Raw genomic sequence first — 21,889 nt, 5'->3', positions numbered from 1 at the left:
TATTTTAAAAGTGTTTGACTTGTTAAGTGGTTGTATTCCAGATTGTTTTACTTGTATATATATGATTACCAAGAACATAAGCTGTTTTCCACATGTTTATTACCTTTTTTGTTTGTGGTTTGTTTTAAAAATTACTCAAGTTTCTCAGAATTTATTGAAAAGGATGCAACTTTAAATTGCTTAATCATAAAATTATTTAGGTGGATGTTTATTTAGGAGGGAGCAAAAGTTAATTAACTGAGGTCACGTCTTTGATACCATAGACCCATCATTATAGCTTATTACTACCAGAGCTTACTTTTACTGCAGTATATACTGATTTCAAGAACAGTGACAGTTCTTAGGTTAAAACTACTTGCATTTGTTTGTACTAATTTGCTTCTCCAGATTACAGAGCAGCAGAAGAAAGAAAATGGTTGGGAATTTTAAGGGGGTTTAATGATTTCAGCTTGTTGCCTAAATCTGAAATTTGAAATAGAGATCAGTATACCCTACTATGATAGCCTCTTTGCCAGGATCAATTTATAGTAATTATTAGCTCTTTACTTGCTAAAAGATAAGTATATATGTTAAATGTTGTCTTAAGTATCTTGAAGTTTAACAAATGTTTTTCTTCCTTAAAGTTTCTATTAACAAGTTATTAGCTAAAGCATAGATGCATGGCTAAGTGGAACATTGTTCACAACTTTATGTTTGAAGCATTTTAGTTATCTTTAACAGCTAACATGATAAATTACAACTATACCCACAGAGCTTGCCTTTAATAAGAAAATGATAAAGGTGATGCAAACTTTTCATTATCATGAGGTCTCAGCAATTTTATTGTATATTTTAACTATTATTTAGGATATCTTTTCTAAATTTGTGTAGAATGCTTTTTTTAAAAAATTTTTTTATTTATTTATGATAGTCACAGAGAGAGAAAGAGAGGCAGAGACACAGGCAGAGAGAGAAGCAGGCTCCATGCACCGGGAGCCTGATGTGGGAATTGATCCCGGGTCTCCAGGATCGCGCCCTGGGCCAAAGGCAGGCGCCAAACCGCTGCGCCACCCAGGGATCCCTAAATTTGTGTAAAGTAAAAATGACTTTAGCCCAGTTATTTGAGAAGACACAGCTATGTAATAAAATAGTTGTATAAATTCTGTATTTATTAAGAGTACCCAAAGAGCTTAACTAACATTGAAATTTTATTCTAAGATTGAAGCTTAACTCCAGATACTGCAGGTATTAAAGATAAAGCATGGGCGCATATGCCTGTACACCTCTTTGTATTTACAGATGTCTTGATTGTAGAAATAAGAAACTACATAAAAGATATATATATATTTAAGAATTATTAAATCAGAATTTCAGAAATTGTTATTTACTCTTTATTTACTTCTTTTTATTTTCTAATTCCTTATTTTGGAATTAGGTGTAGAGTATGAGTTGGCAGACTTTTTGTAAAGAGCATGTTAGTGTTTTAGGTTTTTTAGACCATAAGGTCTCTGTTAGAACTACTCTCTGTCCTGGAGTAGTACTAGGGCCATAGGCAATATGCAAATGAATGGATGTGACTTTGTTCCAATAAAACCTATTCATGGACACTGAAATTTGAAAAAAAAAAAAAAGAAATTTGAATTTCATGTAATTTGTACTTGTCATGAAATGCTCTTCTTTTGATCTTCCTTTCCAATCATTTAAAAATGTAAAAACTATTTTAGTTCATGGATAGTACAAAAAACTGGTGGTGCTCCCTATCCCTGGTATAGAGTGGCTTTCTCTGAGGAAGTTGAACACTTCAAATTAACCAATTATCCAGGTAGATAACTCCAGATCTATTTTATCTTGCGAAACTGAAACTCTTAATACCTCATATACACTAGGTTTCCATTCTGGTCTGCCTGCAGCCCCTGAAGACCATTTTATACTGTCTTTTATTTTGACTAGCTAGGTATATAAATGCAATCAAAGATGTTTCTCTTTTCGTGACTGGCTTATTTCATTTAGCACAATGTCCTCAAGGTCCACCTATATTGTATGAAGCATGTTTCAGAATATCCTACTCTTTAAAGGCTGAATAATATTCCATTTTATGTATGTACCACATTTTGTTTATCCATTCATCTGTTGACAGTTACCTGGTTTGCTTCCATGCCTTCCTTGGCTGTTACGAATAATGCTGCTATAAACACAGGTGTGCAAATATCTCTGAGACCCAGCTTTCAGTTCTTGTGGGTATATACCCAGAAGTGAGATTGCTAGGATCATATGGTAACTTTATTTTTAATTTTTTGAGGAACCTCCATAATGTTTTCCACTGTGGCTGTTCCATTTTAGAGTTTCATCTACAGTGAACAAGCATTCCAGTTTCTCCATATTCTTGCTAATACTTATATTCTATTTTTCAGGTAGTAGCCATCCTAATAAGAGTGAAGTGATATCTCATAGGTTTTATTTGCATTTCCTTAATTATTAGTGATGTTGAGCATCTTTTTATATGCATGTTGACCATTTGTGTTATCTCTGGAGAAATATTTATTAAGTTCTTTGCCCATATCAAAATCAGGTTGTTAGCTGACTGTATTATTTTTAAGAATATAAGTTTTTCCTCTCTTGCAGTGTGTTCTGCAAGTACAGATAAGTAAATTAACATAATTTACTAATATAAAGGCAATAACTTACAAGAATGAGGAGCACAGTGGGAAAAAAAAGAATGAGGAGCGCAGTAAATGAAAGTTCTGATTTACCCAAAGCCAGTCTAATAGAGAAGCTAAACATTTTGTAATTGTTTTTATTTTTTTATTTTTAAAAAGATTTTTTTTATTTATTCATGAGAGAAACAGAGAGAGAGACAGAGAGGCAGAGACACAGGCAGAGGGAGAAGCAGGCTCCATGCAGGGAGCCCAATGTGGGACTCGATCCCTGGTCTCCAGGATCATGCCCTGGGCTGAAGGCGGCTCTAAACCGCTGAGCCACCTGGGCTGCCCTGTAATTGTTTTTAAAGTATATGAACACCAAACTGGGAGGATAAAGTACGTCTATGGTGACTAAAAAAAAAGAAATAGGATTGATTTTTTTTGTGTCATATAGAATTATTCATTCACTTTTTGCTGTATAAAATATAATTCAATAGTATGTTAAACGGTTTAGAGAATTATTATCCTCTGCAGTATTTAGACATACATGGTGAGTAGTTCATAAAATTAATTCTGATATATCCAGCCTTAATCATTTCAAGTTTAATTCTTTTACATTATTTGTCTTTCTCCTTATTGATGTGTGTTCATAGTGTGAACACTGCTTGTCTTTTAGGCCTAGTGACTTATTCTTTTTTAAAATATTTTACTTATTTATTGAGAGACACAGAGAAAGAGGCAGAGACATAAGCAGAGGGAGAGGGAGAAGCAGGCTCCATGCAGGGAGCCCGACGTGGGACTCGATCCCGGGACTCCAGGATCACGCCTTGGGCTGAAGGCAGGCACTAAACTGCTGAGCCACCCAGGCGTCCCTGGCCTAGTGACTTATAACGGAACTGGTTATATAAGTGATCCATAGTATGGATAAATTTTTAAATATCTAAATGGTAGTGAAAGCTCTTTTTCCTCATCATTTGTACTTTTATTTTTTGTATATTGAACTAGGCTTTCTGTGTACCTGTTCTTCCTTCCTGCTACCCATGCTCTTTGCTAATGATAATTGAAGCATTGCCCATTAAATAGGTAACTATAAGCCTTAGTCTTCATTGTTAGGTGAAGGTTATCTATAGGTTATATATAGATAGGTTATAACTTATTATAAGATAAGTGAGACCTGATGGAAGAAACTCACTGTTGTCCCTAAAACATACCGAGTTCAGGTTCTTCAAACAGGAACTCATGATCTATCTCCCCAAACCAGTTCCTTTTATAGTGAATCTTACTACCAGTTATCTATGTGCAAACCAGAAACATTCCTTTTCCCTTACTTTTCAAATTCAGTCTACTACCAAGTCCTATTGTTTTTTTCATCTCCTAGATACCATTTTGTTCTTCTGTGGTACTAGTTCAAGCTAATGTCTTCTCTTACCTAAATCACTACAGTAGCCGCCTAACTGATGTCCATGAATCAGCCGTGGAATCTATAATTAGGCAGAGATGCAGAAGCTGTAATATTTCCCATGTAACAGTATTAATATTCTACCTGACTTAACTAATTTTTTTTAAAGATTATTTATTAGAGAAAGAGTGCGCTCAGGTGCATCAGGGGGAGGGGCAAAGGGAAAGGTCGAGAGGAACTCAAGCAGACTGCTTACTGAGCATGGACCCCAATACGGGGCTCAGTGTCATGACCCTGAGATCAGACCTGAGCTGAAACCAAGAGTTTGATGTTTTAACCGACTGTGCCACCCAGGTGCCCTTAATTTTTTTAATATTAAGTCAGTTTTCTTATTGAACTTTCCATGGCCTTTGTAAATAAACTCTATTCACTATTGAGCGTCTGTTTTATGCCTGGAGGAGTTTACCCAAATGTTGTATTCCTCTTCATGCCAATAAGTTAGATGGCTATTTTCATTGTATGAGTGAGGAAACTGAGGCTTAGAGTTACTAAAGTACTAGAGCTAAAACACAAATTTGGTTGTCTTTTAGACCAGATTTCTTCAGTTTGAAAATTTGGAGATGCCCGAGAATATCCATTTATTCATTCAAGAAATATTTATTGAGAGTCTTCTATGTGTTGGGCATTCTTTTAGGCACCTTGATATTTCAGTGAACAAATAACGCCCCCAAAATTCCTGTTTATAGACTAGTTTATAGTCTAGTGAGAGGAGATATGCCAGCTCACTGATAAAGCTGCAGACTCAGAATTACTGTGTCTGCCAGAGAGTTTCAGAACTAAAAGCATTTGCCTGTCTTGGCAGGGAAATAAGACGTGAAATTTAACTTTACCTCGGGTTTTCTATAACTTTCTATAACTTCAAGTAGCAGGGCAATCTCTAGTTTTTACCTAGGGCTGTGAACATGATGCTTCACTAGTGACCAGAGGTTGTGTCAGTCTGTTTTAGAGTGGTAAGATAGGTGAACGAGCTTTACATGCTGTGTTAGGTGTCCACTATGTGCAGAGATTAACTGGAAGGCCTTGTGGGCTCAGCACTTAGTTCTCCTCACATTTGATGTATATGTAGTACACCAACATAGTGAAGGTACACGGCTGAATCCTAAAGGGAAAACAAAGGCAGAATCTGGATAACTTCTACATAAGCCTCTTTAGGTTCTCTCCCTCACAAGAGGGGGCACATAGGGTACATACCCTTCCACCAGTGAAAATGCAGCAACATATGTGCAGTGTGTCTATCCAGGGAAGTTCGCTAGAGACTCTGCATTCAAGATTTTTTTGGAGGTGCCTTCTTGCTAACATACACCAACCACATTATTTCTACGAACAATCTAGGCACTGTGAACCGCCCTTATCTATTAGAGAAAGGTAGGAATCTCTTTGCAGCAGATTCCTACTAAAGATGGCATCCTCGCTGTGTTAACTCATTTCTGCACAGTTACCTTTTGACTCTGGATGGAGATTGCTGAGGTGGGTCTGGGAGAAATAAATACGAACATAACGTTTTTCTTACCAGGCTTTGGGAGTCATTGTTCTAAGGAAATAATTCTGAATTCATACAAAGCATTTTAGGTAGAATGATGTTTGTTGCAGTACTGTTTTTACTTTTATTTTTTATTATTTATTTATTTGTTTGTGTATTTATTTATTTTGCAGTACTGTTTTTAATAGCAAGAAATTAGAAACCACTTGAATCACCAATGGGAGGGGAATAATTAAATATATTACTGTACATCCATTTAATGGAACGTTAAGTAGTTGTGAAATAATGTTCACGAAAACATGTCATAAAGTAGAAGATTGCTTTTGTAGGACCATAAGATACAAAATATTAATTAGTGTAGAATCTTGACAGTGATGGCTACCAGACAGCTTTCTTAGTTTTGAAATTTGCACATGCCCTTAAGACAGATGCCCTCACAAAAATGTAGGGAAATATAAAAAGTTAACTTTTCATTATGGAAACTTTAAAATTTATTGAGGTAGAGTGATTATCGTAATGAACCTTAACATACCCATTACACACTTAAACATTTAAGTTACTTGTAGGAAATGTAAGTAAATTTCATTAAAACATGTATACTGTAGGGATCCCTGGGTGGCGCAGCGGTTTGGCGCCTGCCTTTGGCCCAGGGCGCGGTCCTGGAGACCCGGGATCGAATCCCACGTCGGGCTCCCGGTGCATGGAGCCTGCTTCTCCCTCTGCCTATGTCCCTGCCTCTCTCTCTCTCTGTGACTGTCATAAATAAATAAAAATGTTTAAAAAAAAAAAAAAGAAAAAAAAGAAAAAAAAACATGTATACTGTATAGGATAGCATTAATATGCAGTGAACTTACATTAATTCATAAATTTATAATTTATCTGAAGTTGTTTTTAAGTCAAAGAATGGCTACTGCCACTTTCATTATTAATGTTAATTGGATTTTTGTGGGGGAAAGATTTTTCAAAAACAACATAGTTTTTTTGGTGGGGCATTGGGATAACTATACTTTATATAACTATATATACTATACTTTTATAACTATTTTTTTAATTTTTTAAAAATTTTTATTTATTTATGATAGTCACAGAGAGAGAAAGAGAGAGAGGCAGAGACACAGGCAGAGGGAGAAGCAGGCTCCATGCACCGGGAGCCCGACGTGGGATTCGATCCCGGGTCTCCAGGATCGCGCCCTGGGCCAAAGGCAGGCGCCAAACCACTGCGCCACCCAGGGATCCCCTAAATAAGACATTTATATAACAACCTCCATCCATTCAATTCTGTTTGGGTTTAATTTTCCTCAAAAATATAGTTATAGGGATCCCTGGGTGGCGCAGTGGTTTAGCGCCTGCCTTTGGCCCAGGGCGCGATCCTGGAGACCTGGGATCAAATCCCACGTCGGGCTCCCGGTGCATGGAGCCTGCTTCTCCCTCTGCCTGTGTCTCTGCCTCTCTCTCTTTCTCTCTCTGTGACTATCATAAATAAATAAAAATTAAAAAAAAAAAAAGGATAAATGTCTTATTTAGCAGCACTTCAACAAATGATAATTTTATTATGTTATCACTTTTAGGGTCTTTTTTTTCTTTTTTTTTTTTTTTTTGAAGATTTTATTTATTCATGAGAGAGAGAGAGAGTCAGAGATACAGGCAGAGGGAGAAGCAGGCTCCATGCAGGAAGCCCAGTGTGGGACTCGATTCTGGGACTCCAGGATCACTCCCTGAGCCAAAGGCAGACACTCAACCCCTGAGCCATCCAGGTGTCCCACTTTTAGGGTCTTTGGAAATGGTTGAAATTATGAATGTGGAAACATCTTTGAATGCCAGGGGCTACTATAAAGTGTAATGTTAATCACTGAATAAAAAGTATACAGAAAAATGGGACACTTGGCTGGCTCAGTTGGTTAGGGGTATGACTTGTTTTCCACTCAGGTCATGATCTCAGGATTGTGAGAACTATCTGGGCGTCTGAGTCTGTGCTCAGCAGAAACCTTTTGAGAGTTTCTCCCTCTGCCCCTTTGCCCCCTCTAAAAATAACTAGAGTCTTTTTAAAAAGTATACAGAAGAAAAACTGGAAGAAAATAAACTTGAATGTTGTTGACATTGGTTACCCATAGGACTATGGGTGGGATTTTTAGGCTCTAATTTTTTGGTTTTTTGCATTTTTCTTTATTGGTGGCAATTTGGAGTTTATGAGCAATGGTAAAAAGGGGAAGAAGTAAAATTGCTTATTTCTTGCCTCTATGAAGATACATATCCTTTCCTCCTAAGGCAAACAACTTGTCATTGGGAAATAAGTTAAGTTGGAAAATTACTATAATTGAAATAAAACTTGCTATAAATCAGACTCTTTAAATGTACAGATTTGCTGGAAGACTGATTAAGATTCAAGGCCAACCTTATAAGGTATAAACTTAATAAGGCTTTGCATTTATCACTACCATTTTGGCAGCTTTGAGATAATACACAGAAAATGTATGAGAATGTTGTCACTCACAATTTCTTTGAATTCTGTATTCTATATTGAATTTCTGTAAAGTAGTCATAATCATTTATAAGGACATGGCAGGATTTGTTATATTCTAGACTATTCTGGTCATCAAGTAAATAGGTTGAACCATATGACTTTTTTATATATTTGAAATGTTTGAATATAGCTTCATATGGTTCAACCTGTTAGAAATCATAATTTCTTATTCTTCATTAAAATGGATTTACTTAGCTTATATATTTATCTGATGTTACGGGTTGGTTGGGTGCCTGGGTGACTCAATTGGTTAAGCATCCAACTCTGATTTCGGCTTAGGTCATGATCTCAGGGTTGTGAGATCAAGCCCTGTATTGGGTTCTGCACTGGGCATGGAGCCTGCTTGAGATTGTCTCCCCCTCTCCCTCTCCTCCTCCCCACCCCCCCATAAATAAATAAACAAACTAATAAATAGTTATAGGTTGGCATTTTTATTAAAGCTGAAGGTACTAGAAAATATTACTAAAATTAAAATTTTTTTTTATCTTGAGCGATTGAGTCTTTGGAAATGTGTCTTTGTAGAGGAATATTATGATCTTAATGGGTTTATGCACTCATTTATGTATCTGGCACCTAAACTTGGGATTCTCTGGGGTTGTAAAGCAATTTAGAGTTGGGAATGACGGTAAAGATTGTTTTTATTTTCATTGAGCTGCATAATTTATGTTAAACATGTCTGTGTGGGCATTTAGAGCAGATAGGGTTCCCTAAGCAAACAAGTTTTAAAACTTTGTTTCTTCTTTATTTGAAGGTTTAGGCTAGTGAAATTGAAAGTGAGTAAACTGGAATGCTCTGTTGTCTGTTGCTTTCTCATCTCACATTACTTACTTGGCATGCAATTTTGGGGAGATTGCTTATTTTTCTAGGACTTAGTAAGTAGAAATTATGGAGGCTCTATATTCCTAAGGGCTTACAAGTGTCATCTCATTTAATCGTAAGAATCCTATGGAGTATGCTCTGTTACTATTAGGATTTTATGGATGAGGACAGAGCTGAGATTTGAACTCAGTCTGGCAGCAGAGCCCATACTCTTAACCCTACAGCTATTTTGCTACAATAAATGTCCACAGAAATCCATTTTAGGAATCTTGTTGAAGATATGATAGAGATCATGTTGGTGAAATAATGCTTATGTTGAAATCACTATATAAAATCTAGAATATTTTATCTTTGTTTATTATATTACATTGTTTCGGGTAGTGTTTTAAAAGGTAGGTAATGCTCAACTTGGACTTCTTATGTAGAGTACATGCAACTTCCCGGTCAGAGATTTACTTCCTGCTGCAGAAGAACTGTGAGAAATAACTATTCTGTAGCCCTTTTTTTCACCCTGCCCTATTGGGAAAGAATAGACCAAAAAAGAGTACTGTGGAGCAGTACATCATCACTGTCCTTTTTTGAAGGTATATCAAAATGGTTATCTCTAGGGGTGTGGGATTTTGGGATACAGAGAAACATTGGGACTTTCATTTTTGTATTTCTGTATTACTTATTTCAAACAGCATGTATTATAATGGGAAAAGGCATGAAACTAAAAAAGATTGTTAAATAATTAGGGATAGGATACCAGTTGACTTAAGAAAGTAGCAACTAGGTCAGGTTTTACTGAATTCCTATTTTGGACTTTCTCAGAAAACATTGCTTTTTACATGTATAAGCACATGTCTATTCATTCTCTCTCTCTCTCTCTCTCTCTGTCTCTCTCTCTCTCTCATACACACACACACACACACACACTCTTGTACTGCTCTTTTGGGATAAGGGGTGCTTAGTTGAGTGAATATAAGTTTTAACAACAGGTAATATGACTTAATCTCTCATTATCTCAATTTCCTTATCTTTAAGACTGAGAACTATATGTTAAAATAGAGAAATAGATCATTAAAAAATATATATGTGTGTGTTTGTACACATTTGTATGTGTATATATAGGTGTATATGAGTATATGAGACAGAAATTGGTTTTAAAAATAGCAAATTATTATAAGCCTGAAGAAGGTAGAGAAATAGTAGTTGGTTACATTACTTTGACATTAACAGAAAAAAATTAGGCATTGAAGTATATGCCATTTTACCTACCTGGAAATTCTAACCACAGGGAGAAAGCTACAAAGGGAGCGTATACTGTCTATCTGTCTATAATATATGCCAATCTTTATTGAGCACTTGTAGCATACATATGTGGTTACATTTATTCAATACTCAGTAAATGACAAGTCTAGTTTAAAACTTTTCATATACCTTACTTTACTCTAACAACTATAAGGTACATACTTTTATTATCTATTTTATATATAAAGAGGCTGAAACATGGTTAAGGAACTTGGCCATGCTTACCCAGCTTGTCTATTTGTGTATATTTGTTTTTGATGAAAGAAAAATTAGCTGTTAGACATTTTTTATTTATAAGAATAAAACTGAGATTAAATTATTACTCATTCTCTAGGGTCATGACAGGGTAGGGTAGAGAAGCAAAAAACCAGAACTCTGTGCTTTACTCTGATGCAAGCTATATTTCTTTATATGAGTAATTTGGTTTCAGTATGTCTGAAATTTTGCTGTAAGGGTAACAACGAAAGCATTTAAAATGACTGAGTACCTTCTTTTTTTAAGTTTTTATTTATTCATGAGAGACAGAGAGAGACAGAGGCAGAGGGAGAAGCAGGCTCTCTGCAGGGAGCCTGATGGGGGACTCAGTCCCAGGACCATGACCTGAGCCAAAGGCAGAAGCTTAACCACTGAGGCATCCAGGCATCCCCAAAATGACTACGTATCTTAAAGATCAGGTCACCACTTTGACTTGGAGTGGATCCAGATCTGTGTTCTCTTTACCACGGGCTTATATAACTGAATGTATATACTAGAATCTGGCTTTCTGTGCTTACTCTTTTTGGTCATTCTAAATGAAATGTTTGGGGTGTGTGTCTGTGAGAGAGTATAGTTATGTATATATGTACAGTACATATATATATGTGTGTGGGTAGATGGATAGATGTATATAACTCAAATAGTTCAGTGAAACAGACCCACATTTATGTAGGAATATGATAGATGGCCAGAGAAGTATTTCAAATTGGTGGGAAAGGTTACATTTGTGAGAAATTGTATGACATTTTCCTTTGGAAAAAATTACACCTATATACAATTAAATTGTAAATGGATTAAATTTCCAAATGCTAATATTTAATATCATTAGAAAAAAATGTGAGAGATGTTTTTGTTAGATTCATGGGGGAAAAAGGTTATGAAAGAAATTGGGCTACTTTTGTGATAGCTCATTTAACATGTTAAGTACCAAAAAATTAGGATATTTGGTTTTAAATTGGAAATCAAGCTGTGGAATAAATGTTGGAATGTATTCAAAAATAATAACTATGTTCACTATATGATACAAAATACTGTATATGAAAATATATTCTATTAACCATGTTAAAATAGATGTTTAAAGATGAGTCAGAAGTAATTCTGGAGTGTTGAACAGTGTAGTCATCTTAAATTCCTTTTGTTTTCTATACTTTGAAATGCATTAAAGAACTAATGAAAAGGAGTGATTTAAATGGAATATTTTATCCCGTTGAAATAATTTCTAATTTTATCATGGTATTTTTTTAGTCAGAGTTCTTTGCCTTATCTAGCATAATGTGAAAGATATTAGTAGAAGAAAGACCTTAACTCTTCTGTATAAATCAGTTTATCAGATGAAATATAAAAAAATAACAATTAAATTCTGGAATGAATTAAAATATTTTCAGACTTCAGAAAGTTTTAAATTTAAAAATGTAAGATAATGGTTTACTTGCAGATGACTATATGAGAAGGGTCTAAGTGAACAAACTTCTTTATTCTTTGGTAACTGGAATTAAACTTTTGAAAACGTGCTTTCTAGATATCATGATTTTGTTTTGACTATTTGCCAAGGAAGATGAAGTCTTAAGGTAATTAAAAAGTGATATAATGAAAGATAGAGGGCAGCCCCAGTGGCTCAGTGGTTTAGCATCACCTTCAACCCAGAGCCTGATCCTGGAGACCAGGGATCGAGTCCCACATCCGGCTCTATGCATGGAGCCTGCTTCTCCCTCTGCCAGCTTCTCTGCCTCTCTTTCTCTCTCGGTCTCTCATGAATAAATAAATAAAATCTTTAAAAAAAGAAAGAAAAAAAATTTTAAAAAAAGATAGATTCCTTGTCATAAAAAGGTGATAAAACTATAAAGTAATGCTGACTAACCAGAACCAATCCTGTGTCTAAATACATGCATCTTATTTTATTTTATTTTATTTATTTTTTTTACATGCATCTTTTTTTAGACTGGTCACCTTAGGAGGCTAAGTTTATAATTAAAATCTATCGAGTGAGTGTGTGTGTGTGTGTGTGTGTGTGTGTGTGTGTAAGAGAGAAATAAAATGTTTATTAGAAGGGGACGTGACCTATTTCTATAATGGGTAAAATTGTGGCCTTCATTTATGTTTCCCTAAAATTTTTCTTTGTGGAATGGATGTGATCTCTTATTTGGGTAGTGACATCTCATATTTTTTATGTGAAATTTTGGTTTAGCATAAATTTTATGGAGCAGTTTAGTAAGAATAATACCATAATTAGGAGACAGGTGATTGTATTTAGAGATGGGTATTCTTTAAGGATAATATGGTCTTTATAGTAGCTTTTATAATTTCTTTTTCAAAAGTATAAATATTTATATAACAAAGAATTTAATGGATTATGGTGAAATTACGTATTCTTCAGGAAACCTCACCTCTTATAATTAAGGACCACATTTCTGATAAGTGTCAAAATGATAGTTTGATTGCATAAAAAATTAAAATCTTTGAAATGTGCTTGTTACAATAGGAGTCAGCAAACTACCTATTTTTGTATGGTTAAAAAAACTGAAAGAATAATACTTTATGATATGTGAAATTCAAATTTTATTGCCTGTAAGTAAAGTTTTATTGGAGCAAAGCTGTTTTTGCATTATAATGGCAGAGCTGCGTAGTTGTGACAGAGACCCTATATGGCATTCTTATCACTTCATACAGCTTTTGGTGCGCTACAAATTTCAGTGCTGCTGTTATAACTTGAAAGTGTTTTGAGTGCCATGTGTATTGCCAGCCTGCAATATTTATTTTATTTTTTTATACCAGTGCATATCTATCATGTCAAAACAAGAAAAGAAAAATGGACTCTGAGTGCCATGCTTTTAAGGCACAGTGGAGTGTGTATTATTTTGTTGAATTAGAGAGCAAAACATTTTTTCTATCATGCATTGACACTGTAGCTATTAGAGAATGTATGTTGACATTATTAGATTAAGCATACACCATACTAGTCTCAACTCTATTTTCTTAAAGTAACAGTCAATTTAAAATGGAATATCTTACCACAGCATAATTTCTTCATAAAAATAAAAATTGAAAATGAGGCTGCCACCAAAATAAGTTTCCAAGTGGCTCATTTGTTAGCCAAGCAAGGAAAACCATTTACTGATGGTGAGTTAATTAAATTGTTTGATGGCAGCAAAGAAATGTGTCCAGAAAAAATAAAGGCGTTTTAGACTAAATTTTTTGGCCAGAACAGTTGATTTAAGAATTGGGGACATTTGAAGCAACATCGATAGTCCATTAAAAAACAAGGCAAGTGGTTTTCCTTGGCTCTTGCTGAGTTGACAGATGTTATTGATACTATTCAGTTGTTGTTGATTCAAGGTGTCAATGCCAAATTTGAAGTGACAGAACAATTAGACTCCATGAACAGTCTGTGGAGAGCAACTACAAGAATATTTTCAAAGTTGAGAAAACACTTAAGTACAATCTGAAGTGGAATCTGCTATGATGTTCTTTCTATACCTGATGGTCGTAAAAATTTGTGTGGAACAGAAAAAGGCTTAGTTGGATAACTTTACAAAGCTTGTAAAAATGTGAGGTGTCCAAAACTATGGTTATTGTGTTACTCATCAGTAGGTCCTTTGCAGAAAATATTTGAATTTATCATGTGTTACTGAATCAATATTGTCAGTGGTGCACTTGATTTGCTCATATGGATTTAACTAGCATCAGCTGCATGAATTTTTGTTGGACACAGAAGCTGAATATCTTGACTGGGTTAGTAGTAAAATTTTTTACAATTTTTGACCTTAGGACTGAGATTGAAATTTTTCTGAATGAAACAGGATGGCCTTCAACCCCTATTGTCAAATAATGATTGGATTTGGAAATTAGCTTTTCCTGCAGATTTGGAAATACTCTTTAAATTAACCTAAAATTCTGAGGCAAAGTAGTGCTTCATGTGAAATTAAGTTGCAGTAAAATCATTTCAGTGGCAGCTATTTGAATCACAAGTAACATAAAGCTGCTTTATATATTTCTCCTATACTGTCAAAGTGAGATCTTCATTCCATATGAGTTTCCATCATCAAACTACAGTTCCAGCAACATTTTTCAGACATTGATGCAAGGAAAGTTTCCATATCTCAAAATCCATTTAATTTTACACTTAAGGAACCTTCTATTGGAAGTGATTAATCTGCAGTGTAGTGATTTATTGAAAACAAGTAACAAAAGAAGAATCTGACTTCTGTAGCTGCCTTCTAAGTAGTGAATATACTCAAAATCATGTACTTGTGGGTCGATATCAGTATTTAACAGTACCTATCAGAAAAGACATTTCTAAGATAAGTACATAACTGATCAACATTATCGGTTGAGTATTTGCAGAAGATTATGATGATAGGAAACTCAAGTGTATTTCCCAATTCCATTTTTTCATTAGTTATTATATCTTGAATTTTGTCAGTAAAAAGTTTCTAGGAAGCTATCTTTCTCATTATGTAAATATTTACATGATTTCACTTAGCATATCTTCAAATTTCATCTGTATTGTGACCTGTGTCAAAATTTCCTTCATTTTTAATGCTGAATAATATTCCATTTTATGCATATACCCCAATGTGTTAATCCATTCATTCATTGATGGACTGTTAGGTTGCTTCTACTTTTGGCTATTGTGAATACTGATGGTATGAACATGATGTGCAAAAGACCTATTGTAGTCCTTGCTTTCACTTCTGTTGGGTATATACTCAGATGATATTTTTGGATCATATGGTAATTCTGTGTTTACCACAGTGGCCGCACCAGTTTATATTCCCACTAGCCATGCATAAGGGTTCAGATGTCTCCACATCCTTACTAACACTTTCTGTTTTATGATAGTAGCCATCCTAATGGGTGTGTGAAGTATCTCATTGTGGTTTTGATTTGCATTTCCCTACTGATTGATATTGAGCCTCTTTTAATGTACTTATTGGCCAGTTGTATATCTTCTTTGGAGAGATGTCTATTCATGTCCTCTCCCATTTTAAAAGATTTATTTATTTTATTTTAGAGAGAGAGCAGGGGGGAGAGGGGGCAGAGGGAGAGAGACTCTCAAGCAGACTCTGTGCTGAGTGCAGAGCCCAACATGGGGCACAAGAGCCCCATGTGGGATTTGATGCTACCACCCTGAGATCATGACCTGAGCTGAAATGGAGTCAGATGGATGCTCAACTAACTGAGCCACTCACGTGTCACCCCTTGCCCATTTTTTAAATTGTGTTGTTTAGTTTTTTGTTGTTGAGTTGTATTTCTTTATGTATTCTGAATACCAATTTTCATGAGATATACAATTTGCAGGTAATTTTCTCCCATCCTGTCAGTTGCCTTTTGACTTTTTTTGATAATGTCCTTTGATGTGTAAAAGTTTTTAATTTTGATGAATTACAACTTATTTTTTCTTTTGTTGCCTATGCTTTTGGTTTCATATCTAAGAAATCTTTGCCAAATCCTTCCAAGATCATGATGCTTTCCCCTATGTTTTAAGAGTTTTATAGCTTTAGATCTGTAAATGCAAATGCAAGATCCCTTGGATATCAAGAAGAAATGGGATCAAAAGCAAAAATTGAAGGCTTCAGTTTTTTATAGTTACCTCTTTGAGATGGAAGAAAGAGGAATGGGCAGAAAAGATATATTCAAGTAAATATATAAGCAAGTAAACATGGAAGGATGGCCATTATCCATCCAGTCCTCTGTCCAGATAAAGATAAAAGGTAATGAAAGCAAGTTTAAAAGGTAATATGTATAGGGATAACTGTTAACCTTTAAGATAGAGGAATGTCAGAGTATGTAGAAGGGTTCTAGTTAGTTTAGTTTGAAAATGTCCACATGTGATTTGGGATTTCTCCTTATTCCTTTTGAGACCCACTCATGTATGTCATTTTTAAGATTTTATCAGTAGAGAATTGGCAGATACAAATAAAAGAAATTTTAAGAGTTTAATTGAATTTTGGCTAGAATTTGTGGTGCTTTAGTCTGCATAGTAGCAATTACATGAGGATGCTAATTTTCCCCTTTAATTCTGCAGTGATTGTTTAATAATAGATGTTACCTCAATGATCTGTTTGATACATGTATATTTTTCATACACCTGATAGAAACTGAAAACTATCAAATGTACCAAAAATCTTTGGAATGTGACAGCTATAAAACAGTCTTTCCCAGTTTATTTTTTATTTTTAATTTTTTTCCCAGTTTAAAATATACTCTGAATTGGGTGGAAAATAGTGCATTTCTTACTGTGGATTGCAGTCAGAAATGTTGGAAATTTTTTGTTGGTTTTGATAAATGAATGAAGGACATGATAAAAAATTTAAAGTCTCATCTGTTTGTGGAATGCATTCATTAAGTTTATATTGACAACTAACTACATCTGTGTATTTTGTGTTTGTATATGAATATATGCTTTTTTTTTGTTGTTGTTGTTTTTCTTAATAGGTGCAATGGATGAGCTTCATAGTCTGGATCCGAGAAGGCAAGAATTATTGGAAGCTAGATTTACAGGAGTTGCAAGTGGGAGTACGGGGAGCACAGGCAGTTGCAGTGTTGGAGCAAAAGTAAGTAAAATTATAATTATTTGACACTTTTTCCTTGTATTAAATGATCCAGAATATATTTTTTAAAAGAATCCCACATATTGGTTAATAAATTATTAATTACTATAATTTTTATAACACATAGGGGAAAAATCGGTATTTATAAACCCGATTTTTAATATAGCATAACATACTTTAGTAGGGGCAGTATAATACAGCGTAATAGGTTTCAGGGTAAAACTGAGTTTAGTGAATTGAAGTGCTCTTCTCCCATTATATAATTTTTACTTTTCCTGTCCTTTGTCTCTTTCTTGCCTCTGTCACCCTTGTTCCTATCTGTATATGTTCCTATTTGTATAACTGCTGCATAAAATTTTAGTGTATCTATTATGCCTTCAAATGATAGACCTCAGATTGTCTTCAACTCCCCATTACCTCAAACTGTAGTGAATTTCATGTACTTTTTCTCTTATGGACCTCTTTGAGCATTTATTTAGGTTATATATGCCAGAGCAGAATTGCTCGGTGATAGGGTATATGAGTAGTAGAAGATTGCTATACAGAACACTTACACAGGACTCATCTGCACTTTCAACAGAATGCATGATCATTAATGTATCCCCACATCTCAGAAACACTTGGCATCATCTGGATTCCTCATTTTTGATAATCTAGCAGGTATAAAATAATATACATATATATTTCTACTTATATTATTTTGAGCATTTCTTCATGTCCTTGTTAGCTTTTTGGGAGTCTCTTGTAAATTGTTCCAGTGATTGCCTATATTTCTATCAAGATTGTTTTCTTTTTCAGCTTTGTTCGTGGTATCCATTATTGATTGTATAGGATCATTCTGGAGGACACTTCAATTTTGCTGTAATCAAACCCCGGGTTTTTTTACTTCATAGTCTGTAACTCTGAAGTTTTGAATAGCTCTTGGTATACTAAGAAAAATAGTTGGGTGCCTGGGTGGCTCAGTGGTTGAGTGTCTGCCTTTGGCTCGGGTCATGATCCTGGGGTCCTGGGATCAAGTCCCACATTGGGTTCCCCACAGGGAGCCTGCTTCTCCCTCTGTCTATGTCTCTGCCTCTCTCTGTGTCTCTCGTGAATAAATAAATATAATCTTAAAAAAATAGTCATCACTGTGAACTATATGGGTCAAATAGATCCTTTTATGATTTTTTAAAAGATATATTCATTTATTTTAGAAAAAGAGAGCATGTCAGGGGAGGGGCAGAGAGAAATCCAAGCAGATTTCCATGCTGAGTGCAGAGCTTGATCTCACCACCCTGAGATCATGACCCAAACTGAAACCAAGAGTTGGATATTTAACCGACTCTGCCACTTGGGCACCCCATCCTTTTGCTATTTTTATATTTTAAGTTATTTTAATACTAATTTATAGCAGAAGGAATAAGACATAACGAAAAACAACTTTATTAGACATTTTAATCAGAATTTAAGCATATAAAACTCTCTTTGTATCATATAAATCTTGGTGCACAGGCATCATAAAAGACAAAGGATTATTGTCATGTATCCTTTGAGCATGAAGTAGTCCAGATTCTTGTAGAAGAATATTATATGATGAAGTCCTTCAGTTGAATGACTAATTGATGAAAATACCACATTTCCTTTTTTTCCTTACAAATATGTTATCTAATTCATTGATTCTTGAATTTGAGAAAATTCATCTAGGATGGTATCATTCAGCGACTCTGAGATTTCACTTATATAGTCATTGCCATCAGTTTTAGAGTCTAAAAGTGTTGTTACTTCCTTGTATTTATTTTCTGATTTGTCTAAGAATTATAAAACATCTTCCTCTTGTCATTTTCTTCTCTTGACCATCTTGAGTGGAAAATGAAAATTTCTTAATTCTCATCTGGAATCTATGCAATCTAAAATCAGTCTGTAAGGCTGTCTCTAGTATTGTTTTTTTAAGTTATCTCCTTTTTAAAGATTTATTTATTCGGGGGAACCCTGGGTGGCGCAGCGGTTTAGCGCCTGCCTTTGGCCCGGGGCGTGATCCTGGAGACCCGGGATCAAATCCCACGTTGGGCTCCCGGTGCATGGAGCCTGCTTCTCCCTCTGCCTGTGTCTCTGCCTCTCTCTCTCTCTCTGTGTGACTATCATAAATAAATAAAAATAAAAAAAATTAAAAAAAAAGATTTATTTATTCATTTGAGAGATAATGCACACACATGCATGGGGAGGGGCAGAGGGAGAGAAACCCAAGTAGACTCCTTGGTGAGCATGGATCCTGTCATGGGTCTTGATCTCAATGACCCTGAGATCATGAACTGATCTGAAGTCAAGAGTTGAACACTTACCTGACTGAGCCACCCAGGTGCCTCTGTCTCCAGTCTTTCTACATTCTTGAAAGATGATGCATTTTTTGACACTGTTGTGTCACTCTTTTAGGTCATTATATCTGCATTGTTTTTCTATTTCTACCATAAAAAACTACCAAAGAGTTGCTTAAAACAACAGACATTTATTTTTTTATGGTTCTGAGGGTCAGAAGTCTGACATTGGTCCTATTGGGTTAAAATCAAGTTGTATGCAAAACTGGATTTCTTAGAGGCTTTGCAGGAGAGACCTTTTCCTTCCCTTTTCTAACTTCAAGAGGCTGCTTGAATTTTTTGGCTGGTAGTCTCCTTCTGCCATCTTCAAAGCCACATTGATGCATCTCTCTTACTGTTCTTTGGAAGTCACATCTTCTTCTGACCAGAATCTGGTAAGGTTCTTCACTTTAAGTACTCAGTGATTAGATGGGGCTCATGCCTGTCTGGATAATCTGGTATAATTCTCCCAATTCAAAGTCCTTCTTCCCTTACGTGTGCAAAATCTTTTTTGCCTTAGAAGGTAACATTCACAGGTTCTGGGTATTAAAATGTGAGTGTCATAGGGGGCCATTATTCTGCCTGTATTATCATTATTCTATTTTTTTTTTGTACCGGTTTTTGTTTATTTTAGCATAGTTGGGAGTAATTGGTAAACAATGGTGAGTAATGATTATGTAATTCCTAGGATGATTTAATAATAAAATATAGGAAAAATAATATCAATAAGATCCATAATGCATTTTAAATTTGTGAAAGAAGGGGATCCCTGGGTGGCTCAGCGGTTTAGTGCCTGCCTTTGGCCCAGGGTGCAATCCTGGAGTCCCGGGATCGAGTCCCACGTCGGGCTCCCTGCAGGCAGCCTGCTTCTCCCTCTGCCTGTGTCTCTGCCTCTCTCTGTCTCTATGTCTATCATGAATGAATGAATGAATGAATGAATAAATCTTAAAAAAATTTTGTGAAAGGGTCCATTGGATGTCTGGTGATTAATTATAAGATAGAATGGATTTTATTCTATTAAAAATGTTTTATTCTTTTTTTTTCATTCCTCTAAGAAGGAATAAAAGTCCCCAAATACCAATCTTCTTTTAGAGAGAGAGAGAGTGCATGAATGGGGGGAAGCGGGAGAGAGAGAGAGAGAGAATGTTAAGCAGGTCTACACCCAGCGCAAGCCCTCCATGGGGCTCTATCTCACAATCCTGAGATCTTGATCTGAGCTGAAATCAAGAGTCAGACTCTTTAACTGACTGAGCCATCCAGGCATTGCCACCCCCTCAGCCCCTCTGCCAAATATCTATCTTTACAAATAGGTAGAACTATTTGAAAAAGAAGCTCAAATGTTAAAATTGGGTTCAGTGGACCCTGAGGTATTCTAAGAGTTAAATACTCCTTCCCAACCCCTAGTCCACAAAGATACTCTATAAATTCTTCCTGTTAATTTTATAGATTGCGGTCATATTTACACTTTAGGCCTCACCTTTTAGTATAGTTAGAGATCCAGTTTTATTTTTCTGCATCTAGTGAAACACTTTTCTGAAGAACATGCTTTTTTTTTTTAGGCATTTTTAAAAAGATTATTCATTTTAGAGAGAGGGGAGTGGGGGCAGAGAGAGAGATAATCTAGGAAGAAGACTCCTTGCTGAGTGTGGAGCTCCATACCAGGGATGATCTCACAACCCTGAGATCATGACCTAAGCTAAAATCAAGAGTTGGACACTTAACTGTGACAGAGCCACCCAGGTGCCCCTCTCCACAGTGCTTCTTAAATCATCCATATTTTTCCACTGATTGGTGATGTTACGTTTATCATATATTAAGTTGCCATATACATATATGGATCTTTCTGAAATTTCTTATATTCCAGTGGTCTGTGTTCTTGTCCCACTATCATATTTAAAAAAAAAAAAAAAGTTGTGTTTTTAGTGTCTTTTTTTTTTTTAAAGATTTTATTTATTTATTTGGCAGAGAGAACACAAGCAGGGGAACAGCAGGCAGAGTGAGAGGTAGGCAGAGGGTGAAGCAGGCTCCCTGCTGAGCAGGGAGCCCAATGCGGGGCTTGATCCCAGTACCCTGGCACCGTGACCTGAGCCCAATGCCGATGCTTAACCGGTTACCTGAGCCACCCAGGCATCTTTTGTGTATCTTTTTTATATGGCAGAGCAAGTTTCTTCTTTAATTTTCTTTTATAAGGTTGACTCAGTTTTTTTATGGTTCTTTATTCCATCATATAAAATTTGAGCATCATTTGCTTTTAGCATTTGGGTATTCTATTAACAGTTGTTTATTTTTTCCTTAAAAGATTCAAATAGAACTCTTACTTTGAATGCATTGCATTTATAGATTAATTGAGGGAGTAATGAAATCTTTATGAGATGAGGTTGTCTCATCCAAATACATGAAATGTGTCTCCATTTATTCAGTTTTCCCTATAGAGATCTTAAGAATTTTTGGCTAGTGGGGGTAGCCTCTGTGGCTTAGCGGTTTAGTGCCACCTTCAGCCCAGGGTGTGATCCTGGAGACCTGGGATTGAGTCCCACATCAGGCTGCATGGAGCCTGCTTCTC

General features: G+C 35.5%; 1 protein-coding gene across 3 annotated transcripts in view; it reads left to right on the top strand.

Moving 5' to 3' along the window:
* The window catches only part of TLK1 (tousled like kinase 1), a 150,437-nt gene that overhangs the window by 27,220 nt on the left and 101,328 nt on the right, over positions 1–21,889 (top strand). For all 3 annotated transcript variants that reach the window (XM_025460142.3, XM_049106085.1, XM_025460141.3), the window contains one exon: positions 16,881–16,999. In XM_025460142.3, the coding sequence (XP_025315927.3) occupies positions 16,881–16,999 (119 nt within the window). The remainder of the gene's footprint in view (positions 1–16,880; positions 17,000–21,889) is intronic.

This window comes from Canis lupus, chromosome 36 (assembly GCF_003254725.2).
Source record: "Canis lupus dingo isolate Sandy chromosome 36, ASM325472v2, whole genome shotgun sequence".
In the NCBI taxonomy this organism is placed as follows: domain Eukaryota; kingdom Metazoa; phylum Chordata; class Mammalia; order Carnivora; family Canidae; genus Canis; species Canis lupus.
Note: the sequence above shows the minus strand (reverse complement) of the source record. Positions and strands in the feature narration are given on the sequence as shown.